This window comes from Cyrtonyx montezumae, unplaced genomic scaffold (genome assembly GCF_038088225.1).
Source record: "Cyrtonyx montezumae isolate F1298 unplaced genomic scaffold, pur_monq_1.0 scaffold_3, whole genome shotgun sequence".
Classification (NCBI taxonomy): domain Eukaryota; kingdom Metazoa; phylum Chordata; class Aves; order Galliformes; family Odontophoridae; genus Cyrtonyx; species Cyrtonyx montezumae.
This window is the reverse complement of record NW_027072034.1, coordinates 23,574,887-23,585,653: the sequence shown is the minus strand read 5'-3', so window position 1 is coordinate 23,585,653 and position 10,767 is coordinate 23,574,887. Positions and strand designations below refer to the sequence as shown.

The 10,767-nt window shown below is 40.6% G+C and overlaps 1 protein-coding gene across 1 annotated transcript in view; it reads left to right on the top strand.

Annotated features, from left to right (window-relative positions):
• Positions 1–915: 915 nt before the first annotated feature.
• The window catches only part of TMTC4 (transmembrane O-mannosyltransferase targeting cadherins 4), a 50,316-nt gene continuing 40,464 nt past the window's right edge, over positions 916–10,767 (top strand). Inside the window, exons 1-4 of the mRNA XM_065740770.1 lie at positions 916–986; positions 2,101–2,316; positions 8,290–8,405; positions 10,434–10,650. Coding sequence (XP_065596842.1) covers positions 2,155–2,316; positions 8,290–8,405; positions 10,434–10,650 — 495 coding nt within the window. The 5' untranslated portion in view covers positions 916–986; positions 2,101–2,154. The remainder of the gene's footprint in view (positions 987–2,100; positions 2,317–8,289; positions 8,406–10,433; positions 10,651–10,767) is intronic.

The following is a 10,767-nucleotide window of genomic DNA, read 5'->3' as shown; positions in this document are numbered from 1 at the left end:
AAAATGCCAGAAGTTTCTGTGAGCTCTGACTGGCGAACAACAGGCTTTGCCACAGGCAGTTGCCAATTTTCTACCACTTTCCCATCCAGAAGCTTCATGGTAGCTACGGACGAAGCCCGCATTACAGACAAGCACCTTAAAAGTGAGAATTTCACGTATGCTTTAACAACATACTAGCCTGGAAATTGTGCTGGTTCAGCTGCTGCCTCCCAAGCAGCCAAGCTGCCCGATATTTGACAGCAGGTGTAAAGCAGCCGCCTGTGGGTGACAGCCGCTGCAGCCCTCCGCAGAGCAGCATTTCAACGCGAGAGATGAAGCCACGAAAGAGCTGGAAAATAACCTTGTTCATTTGAAGCTTGATCGTGCGAATATCTCAAAGAAATAAAAGAAAGAAAAGCACAGCAAATCGTACACCTCTGCCTGCCTGGCTCTCAGCCAGCATTCCTCGTCCTACCTCAGTCCGTTAAGATTTTAATGGGTTTTTTTTGTTTGTTTGTTTGTTTTGTTTTGTTTTTAGGAAAGCTTCCTCCCTAACGGTTTGGTCCTATAGCTCAATACTTCGCCGCACTTTCACGCAAGACGTGCACGAACAAAGCACAGCCGACAAAGCTGGCTTCCTTACGCCTTGAGCTCAGCGGGACCTCCCCCCCCATCCTACGGCTCGAGGAGCCCTCACAGCGAGCGGACACAGCACCCCGGGCCGGTTTGCAACGCCTTCCTGCGGGTCACACGCTCAGGGCCTCACACCGACCCCGCTCGCCCAGCTCAGCCCGGCCCGCCGCGCGTCACACCGCGCCGCCATTGGGCGGGGAGAGCGGGGCGGGGAGAAGGAGGGGTGGGGCGGCCGCGCGGCCAATGGGCCGCGGGGATGTTTCCCGGAGGCGAAGCGGCGGTCCCTCCCCCGGCGGCCGCTCCGGCTGGGGCTCGCCGGCCGGAGAGTTTGGCACCCGGCGGGGAGATGCCGCGCGGGCTCCTTCTCCTCGCAGGTAACGCCGCTTGCGGGTCCCGACCCCCCGGCGGGCAGCGGGGTGGCGGCGGAGCGCGGAGCCGCTCCGGACGGGTTGGCGATCGCTCAGGGAGCCTCCGTCGGTAAACAGAGCAGGGAAACTTTCTGGGCGAGGGGAACGCTGAGGAGCTGGAGCGCTTTAAAAGCTCTCCCGGCCTGGTTTGCTCGGCCGAGGAGCCGCGCTGTCGCTCGGGTGGCACAGCTCCGCTGCGGGGTCCCCGAGGGACCGCTGGGCGGCAGGGAGCCGTGCCCGGCTTTGTGCTGCGCTTGGGAGCGCCGGGCAGCGGGCTGAGCTCCTGCGTGTGCCGCACTTGCAAACTTCACGCGCACCGCCCGGCTTCTGCTGTAGTTTTCAGTCTGTAGGCTCGCCCGTGCCGCTTGTAGCAGCGCACGCCGTGCTGTGGGAGCGCTGGAGAAGCGGAGGTAAAACAGCTGTCCCGGCAGAGCAGCGTTTGGGGGCAGCGGGCGTGACCCTGCTGAGCTAAAGGTGGCTCGTGGGTAAACTGCCTTTCCGTTTGCCTCAACAGCCTGTGGAGACGTGAGGTGGAATGAAGCCTGTGCTGTATCTGAGATGTGAACTACGAAAGCTTTGAGTCTTAATTGTGCGATACTTTATTGTCTGATCGTTGGTGTTGTGGAGATTTAGGCCTAGTCCATTAGCCGGCTCTCTCCAATTGCTTGTGTTTCTTCACTCCTCACTCCTTTGTAAGGAAATTATAATGGTTATCGTTCTCGTAGGGACTTTATCACTCCCTGCGATGCCCCGCTTTGTTATACTTGAAAAGAAGAGTAAGAAATAAAAGTGTCTTGCTCAAGACTTTGGAATGTATCTGTACCAGAGCTTTAACTTCAATGTAGAAATTTCTTGGCTTTTATTTCTGTGCATGTTAACCACGAGAAACTGTCTTTCTTCCAAATTTGATGTACAAAATAAAGTTGAGGTATGTTCTGGCGATCATCAAGCGCTCTGAAACAAAGGTGTTAGACTGTGTGAAATTTCATTCTCCCAGCACAGCCTTCCATTTTAATTTTATTTATTCATTTATTTCAGTGGAATGGCAGTGTAACTGAGCATTTGTATCTATTTCTTTCAGATTTGCAACCAGCATAATGCTGAAGCTCCCAACTTGGAACAAGGATTTCACAGAATGGCACAGGCAGAACCTAACCTGGACCATGATGTATCATGGTTCCTCCTTCCGTCATGCTGGGCTAAGATTGTTGTGGCATTAATTTCCTTCCTCTGTTTTGCTAACAGCTATGATGGAGATTTTGTCTTTGATGATTCTGAAGCCATCATCAATAATAAGGTTTGTCTCTCCTTTTTTATTTTTTTCTTTCTTCTTCCCATTAAGCGTTAATAGGAAAGAAATGATGGCAACAGCTTATCTAAGGAGACCCAGAATATTCACCCTAGTAGAGCACTTCCTTCTGGTATATATATATATATATAATTTTTTTTTGAGTTTTATTTTTCATGAGTTTGTGTTTTTTTGGTTGTTTGTTGTTTTTTTGTTTTGTTTTTTTGAAGTAAGCTTTCTTTATCATTGACAGGCAAGCTGTGCAGCTGAAAAACTGAACAAAATCTTATTCCTAAAGCCATTTGAAAAACATGACTTGGGTTCCAATGCATAATACAAAAGAGTGAGCAAATTAAAAGGGATTGATTTTTTTTTTTTCCTCAGAATGCGCCATCTTTAATTTTTGGTCGAAATATTCCACTTGGCAAGTCTTGCTATATGATCAAGGGGAAGGGATCTCTTTCTGCCATGCCAGATGGACTTTGTCTACTTGTCATCTAAGGCAGCGTTATCTAGGATTGCAGCTAATTTAGATGTGTTGTTTGATCACACTTCTTCACAGGTTACCTATACATCAAGACTGCCTATAAATCTTATCTTATGCTCATTTCTAAGTAAGAGAGAGTATGCATTAGATTTTTCCAGTATCTCTTTATAGTAAATAAGAGATTTTTTCATTATCTCCTTGGAGTGGTGCGTGAATACACTGTGATTGTAAGATAACTAACCAGTCATAGTGTGCAGGATTCTCCAGCTGTGGTTTATGCCATAAAAATGTTAAAGGAACAATGAAAGCTTATTTTTTCCAGTGTTCTTTCTCTAGTTAATGTTTCTGTCATAGCAGTAGTTTTGGAAATATAGGCAGAATATTTTTGTGCCCTCTTTAAAATAGATCATACGTGCAATGTGTAATTCTTGAGTTACTTAAAAACTGAGATGCACAAAATTTTGAGGCAACTTACTGCAGTGGGCATTTTAGAGCCCCCACAGTACTACTCTTTACTCAGACAAATTTATATTATGCTTATATATGTCATCACGCCTCAAGTTATAAATGTACAGGGAGAAGGTACATCCATCAAACTGGAACTAAATCTCAAAGCTTCTACAAGAATACTCTCAACAAATTAAGATCCTACTGTAGTTTGGTTTTTCTGTTGTTGTATTTTTTTTAAGGCATTATATTTTATATTACACAACTCCTGGAAGGGTTTCATTCTGCAAAGTTTTATTTGGGACACAATTATAATATTTTAATGTCCTGAAAGAGCAGACATAAGACTGATTTTGAAATGAGGCAAATTGTTTTATTGTTTTGTTCCTGTAGAACTTCCACACTTGTAACCTTTCTCCATTTCTCTCACTTTTTAATTTAGAAATGTTTTGATTTATCTGTGCAACACAACAACCTTCACTAGGATTATAGCTATTGGCAGTGCTGAGAAATTCAGCCAATTGCTTAAACAGATTAATCCAAATCTGGTCTGTTATTAAAAAAAACAAACAACAAAACAAAAGAAAAAAAAACAATCACAAGTATGAGGCTTACACTACTTTTCATATCAAATTCCTATATTATCCCATGGAAATTAAATGAGATTTTGTCAACATTATCATTTTCACATAGGTAGAAGTATATATACACAAAACCCATAAGAAAAGTGAGGAGATGGCTACTATTTAGTTGGGAGGAAGAGTATATAGAAAACAGAGTTCATTTTAAAAGCCACAGCATATTTTCCATATTTTCTGCTTTTGCAATAGGAGAGAAAACAGATGAAATAATTCCATAGATTTACTGAGTTACTGTATCAATGTCTTCTTGGGTACCACATGCTTTTTTTATTTTTTATTTTTTTTTAATGCATTAGCTCCCCTGCCTGCCCCTTCCCCAGCCAGTCTTTCCAAATTAACAGTGTATCTTTTGTTTTAAATAATTAATTAGTCAACCCTACGCCTACCATACTGTGGAACGTTTAGTTGTTGGATTTTATTGAGTTAAAGGCTGTTTCCTGGATATTTTCTTGACATTTTAAGCAGCATTTTAACTAGTACACAGCAATGATTTTTGTTTTCATAAACTTCAGACACAATGTGTCTTTTCTGTTAGCCTTTTTGTAGAAAAACTGAAGTTTTTTTTCTAGAATTGAACCCTGCTTTGTGTGGGCCGCTTCTAATCAAGTATTTAGAGATTCTTTGATTTGTACTTTCAGTTGTGTCTGACAGAGAAAATCATATGTAACTTCTTATCAGTTGTGACTTATAGAGCAAATGGGTTCCTTTTTTAGAGTAATGGCACTGTGGAATAATTGATATAAACAACTTTCTCTCACAGAACTTAGATACATGAACAAGATAAGTGACAAAGAATTTCTAGGTCATAAGGAGATGGAATATAAACACTAAATCATTCTGGTATTTAGCTTTACCTGTTGAAGACAGAAGAAGTCTGATTCTGGAGGAATAAGAAATATCACTTTGCTCGTCTCAAATATATTTCCCATCACTGTAGATGTTTGTGATGTAGAGAATGTGCTTTTAAAATTGTAGTACTTCTACTACAACTATGAAAAGTATTTCTCATAGTTCATTTCTTAGACAGACAAGTACAAGGAACAATGCTGATCCTTGGACAGCAGTCTGAGGGCTACAGTGACTGCTGTAGATCCATCCTGAGGAGCACAAAGGCTTCAGTATGCATTGGTGTACAACCTAGTCTCAACTTGTTCCTGTAAAAGCAGGCTACATTGATTGATTTAGTGGGCTGATGATGAGCTTCCCTCCTCTGAGAGTCAGATTATGTCCTTTAGTGTTTGTGCATGCCATAGGGGAATGGAATTTGCTGAAGGCCAAAATTGCAGTCCTGGGAGAAAAAAAATGAAATTCTTTTGCTTGACAACAGAAATATCTATGAAAGAGTAAAGAAATTTCACATTTAAATAATACTTAAGTTCAAATGGGATTCCCCATGAGTCCTGATTTCTTAAGATTTTCCTTGAAAATGCCTTCATTTACATCCACAATATAGGACTTTTCAAAGAGTGCCTTGTTAGCAGTCACTTTCCTGCTTGTTTATTAGTAACATATTTCAGAATGCTTCTCTTCATTTGACAGTATGTTGTTGCAAGATTTTTATCATGCTTTTCTATCCTAATTCATAGAATCCTTCAGGTCAAAAATGACCTCTAAGATCATCAAATCTAACAGTCAAGTCATCACCACTATACCCAGTAAAATCAAAGTGACATATCTACATGTTTCTTGAACACCTCCAGGGACAGAAACTCCACCACCTCCCTGGGCAGCCTGTTCTAATGCCTGACCTCTCTTTTGGAGAATAATTTTTTTCCTAATGTTCAACCTGAACATCACCTAGTGCAACCTGAAGCTATTACCTGTCATCCTATCACTAATTACCTGGGAGAGGAGGACAATCCTCACCTCACCGCAGTCTCCTTTCATGTCATTGTAGAGTGGTGAGGTCTTCTCTGAGCCTCGTCTTCTCCAAATTAAACGATGTTAGTTCCTTCAGAAGACTTGCACTCCAGACCCTTTACCAGCTTCATTGCCCTTCTTTGAACACATTCCAGCACCTCAGTATTTTTCTTGTAGTGTGGGACATCAAACTGAACACAGCACCCAATGTGTAGCTTCATGTTGTGCCGAGTACAGAGGTGAGATTGTCTCCCTGCTCCTGCTGGGTACGCTATTTCTGACACAAGCCAGGATGCCATTGGCCTTCTTGGCCACTTGGGCACACTGCTGGCTCATGTGCAGTCAGCTGACTACCTAGCACACTGAGATCCTTTTCCTTCATACAGCCTTGCAGTCATTCTGCCACAAGCTTGTACTGTTGCATGGGACTGTTGTGACTGAAGTGAACCTCATACAATCAGCCCCAGCCTGTGAAACCAGCCTATCCAGACCCCTCTGTAATTGTTAACTGATATTGGCCAAATTTGATCAAGTGATAAAAAACTATTTTTCCTGGATTTTTTGATGGATAGGGAACAGAATGTACTAAGAGATCAAAGAAAAACTTAGCTATTACGAGTTCAGTTTAGCAGCAGCCATTCAGCATGACCCAGACATTTAGTTCTATATTGGGGCTAGCAGTGGTATGTTATCTCTTGCCTTTCTGGCAGGCCACAAATGCAGCTAAGGATAGGATGGAAGGTACTATAGAGCACAGGGGGCTTTCAAGATAGTGTAGAAGTAAGTGAGGCAGTAATAGTGTTTGAAAGAAACTAGAGGTAATGAGCTAAGGTTGTTAGAGTGGGGCAACTTTGTAAGTAGATGGAGATGTAAAATAAGTAAGACATAGGACACTAGGTTTTGAAAGACCTTTCATGGGTTTAGCAATCTAGTTTATCTCCTTACTGTTGTTTAGATTGGTTATTTGGTCTGTTTTGATTTGTTGGTCTGTTTAAAAAAAGAAAAAAGAGGGTGAGAGAAGGTAGGAGTAGAGTAACACTTCTTTGATTGCAGGCATAACATCAGCACTCATATAAAAAGTAATCATTAGCTAGTACAACTTTGTTTTTAAGCTCTGTCTTAAGTGTATTTAACCTGTGTATTTGCTTATTAGAATTTGACCTGGGAAAAAGGAGAGTAAGGGTGGGTAGAAGATGAGCGTATTGGATTGAGCTCAACAGCTTACTCTCACAAAGAACTAAGGAGGATGCTACTAAGTCCTCCTCTTCAAAAGGGTGGCTTCCTTATTTTTGTCCTCTCGAAAGTCTATGTTTTCCACTCAATAGTCTAGGTTATTTGAATGTTTTCTGTATCAACATGGCTTTAAGAGAAAAGGAAAGAGTATATTTACCCTTTAGAGTGTTTTTAGTATTTTTTTAGGCTCTGTTCCCATCCAAAATTATCTTGATTTGTTTATTTTTGTTTCCACTATTAATTGTTTGGGGCGGTAGGCAGAAAAACTTAATTCTTGGCTTCGTGTATTAAATTTTTTTTAACTGCTAATTAAATAGTATTCTTTGCAAAGTAAGACTTCAGAAAGAAATAACTGTCATTTTCTATCTTTTGTCTTCTTGCTTTCTTCTTTTCATTAATAGTTATCCTTCTTTCACTGTTTTAAAAATAGCTATTTGTCACAGTGGCTTCTTCTGCAAAAGAAACCTTAACCTTTTAACCTTAAAGCAATATGGAATTAAAGGCATTTTACAATACTACTTGGTAAAGGTCTTCTTTTGTATGTATTCTATTGCAAATATTGGACCAGATTATCAGCTGACATAAATACTCATTGTTCTTCTAAATTCCATGTAGTTATGCTTACTTAAAGGTCAAGATGCTTTGATTCTTTATGATGACTTGAATGTGCTCAAAAAGTGGGCACACAAGAATCTAATTGAGGTTTAACAAGGCCAAGTACAAGGTGTTGCAGTTGGGTTGAGGCAATCTCAGATACATGTACAGGATGGGAGAGGAACTCATTGAGAGGAGCCCTGCAGAGTCCTCCAGTACTTGAAAGGAGCTTACAAGCAGGAGGGAGTCTGACTTTTTCCATCATCTGAATGTGATAGGACAAGGGGGAATGACTTTAAGCTAAGGGGGGAGAGATTTAGGTTAGATGTTTGGAAGATATTTTTTGCTCAGAGGTGAGTGAGGTGCTGGAACAGATTGCCCAGAGAGGTTGTGGATGCCCCATTTCTGGAAGTATTTAAGACCAGGTTGGATGGGATCACAGGCAGCCTGATCTAGTGTTTGTAACCCTGTGTGTGGCAGGGAGTTTGGAACTAGATGATCTTTAAGGTCCCCTCCAACCCAAAGCATTCTGTGATTGTATGACAGGCATCCCAAACTTGACCTTCATTGCAATCTTCTGTACCTTGTCAAATGTTAGTAGAGAGCCAGCAAAACACCTGGTATGTCTATGGTAACATGAGGTTGTATTGCTTAGAACTCATTTGTGTTATAGCTCCTTTGAATCAAACAGAAATGTTAAGAATCTGATTTTTATTTCAGGACCTCAGGGCAGAAACCCCACTTGGTGACCTGTGGCATCATGACTTTTGGGGTAGCAAACTCAGCAGCAATACCAGTCATAAGTCTTATCGACCACTTACTGTCCTAACTTTCAGGTGAGACTTGCCATTTTGCTCTAGGTCTGAAGATTTTTTTTTAGCACATATTGGCATGTTGATTTTAGGGAGGAGACAATTAGGAAAAAGGGAGAGACAAAGTGTCTGGAGGGAGCTGGATGCCTTTCTTTAAACTGATGTTTCTGCTCACTGCCTTAATCTCAATTTGAGTTTTATTTTTCAAATTGTTTCTTCTTCTAAGTACTCATTATTTTGACATTCTGTTTTTAAATGTACTTTTCAGAGATTGCATCCTATATACTTCGGTATTTGGAGCAATATGGTTCAGTGTGTCATCAAGGAACTAAAATGCATGTTGCCTCCACTTAGCCCTGCTGCCATTTGCACTATTATTGTAGTTTCTGTTCCTTGTTTTGCTGGTGAACTGTCTGATGATTCTTTCTGCTGTGACCTTTTGCCACTAGGACACTGAGTAATTTTCCTGTCTCTATCCCCCTGATGTTTTTGTTACAAGTGAATGTTTTTTCTGAGAGTCCTAGAGAAAAAGATGTTTGTCTATTTATCTTGCTGGTTTTCTCAGACAACTAATAGTTTGCAAGGAGTCCTTCTGTAGATGCTTAGCTTATGACTTCTGTTTGCCCAAATCCATGTACAAAAAAAAAAAAAAAGCAAAAAATCCCCACATAGCAACTGGGCACAGTAATGCAAAAAATCTTTAAGAACTGGGCCATAAACTTCTTTACTTTCTCCAAACAACTCTGTGCTATGAGACCAGCTGCTGCATAATGTGGAGTTGGCACTGACTGTAGAGTTGCGTCTGGTCTAAACCAGGAACTGAGATTGGATTTTAGATTCCTTCTCAGATTGAAGCAAAAGCTTTTACTCTTGAGTTCAGTGTTAGTCTTACAGCATAATGGGTTTCACTGTCTTTTGAGGTTTCTTCACATTGCCATTGAGGAAAATATGCAACTGAGTGGTATGTGTCAGCATCTTAAACTTAGTAAGGCTTTCAGTGATTAAATACCACGTTTCCCTTTCTTTTCAAGGCCTCTGTGGTAGATTCCATCTTTAGTAATGTCCTGGTTAGTTTAAAGAGAGAACTAGGATACTGTCATTACTGTATCTGAAAATATAGATGAACATGTGGCAATGGTCCATAAAATATTATTTTCACAAGTAAGAATTTGGCTTTCTTAATTTCCCAAAGCCAGCTTTTATGCGTATCACATTTATAATGAGTTAGGTATTTTTAGTGCATTTCATTTAAGCCAGATGCAAGCTGGTCAAATGAAGTATTTGAAGCTATAAGTTTCTATGTATCTCACCTACTTATAAAAGCACACAGAAAATAACATACTTCTCCATTTATCCTCCCAGTTTTGCCTCAAAGTTCCTATCTTGGATTGGATCTTAGGCTTAATTTTTTTTACTTCTTTCTCTTTCTGGTAACTGCATGATATTTGTTTCTAACCAGTCTCACAGATTATTTACTAAGACTTGCTGCTTTACTGCTTTCTGGACTGATGCTGGATAATACCCAGCTGCTTTCTACATCATCAATCCGAACAGATTTGAATGCCAGTAGAAATCTTAGTTTTGTGTATATCAGTTTCCACACTGTGCATTTGTTTAAAAAGATTTAATCAAGTTGCTTGTGGACACAATGTCTCTTAAGCCCAAGGTATCCCTCGATAGGCTGGGATTTTTGTGGTGCAGTGTTATTGCATTGCAATATTGAAATTGTGTTGGTAGCCTGTTCTAACCTGTCATAGGTGTGATTAACACAACAGCATTAATATACATCTTTGAAGAGGGTTGGTATTCTAAATATAGTATCCTGTATGAATACCTCAAAGATCAGGACATTGTTTCTAGTCTGCTGTGGTGATGAAGTGGCAAGACTATGCATGCCAGGGTTTACTTGTATTTTTCAGCCTTTGTTTTGTTTTTATCATTAGCTTTTGTTCGTTTATCATAGTCTTGGTTTGGGGGTTGGTTAGGTTGTCTGTTAGTGTGTCTCTAACTATTCATGCAAGTCCTAACCTTAATGCTTTTGTTTGTACATAGAATTAATTATCTTTTTGCTGGAGGCTTCTACCCAGTTGGTTTCCATGTCATCAATATCATACTGCATTGTACTATCTCAGTGTTGATGCTTGATGTGTTCTCAATATTATTGGGTGGATTGCAATTCACTAATAAAGGAAGAAGACTAAACCTGGCTCCAAAGACGTCTCTTCTAGCTGCTTTGCTGTTTGCTGTACATCCAGTGCACACCGAATGTGTAAGTACTGAATACGTCTTTCCAGCAATTTATATCTTAGAAGTTCTTGACCATCTTGACTAATTAGCTCTGACATAGCCTTTTACTGTATTCATTGCTTATATATATTCTTAACGC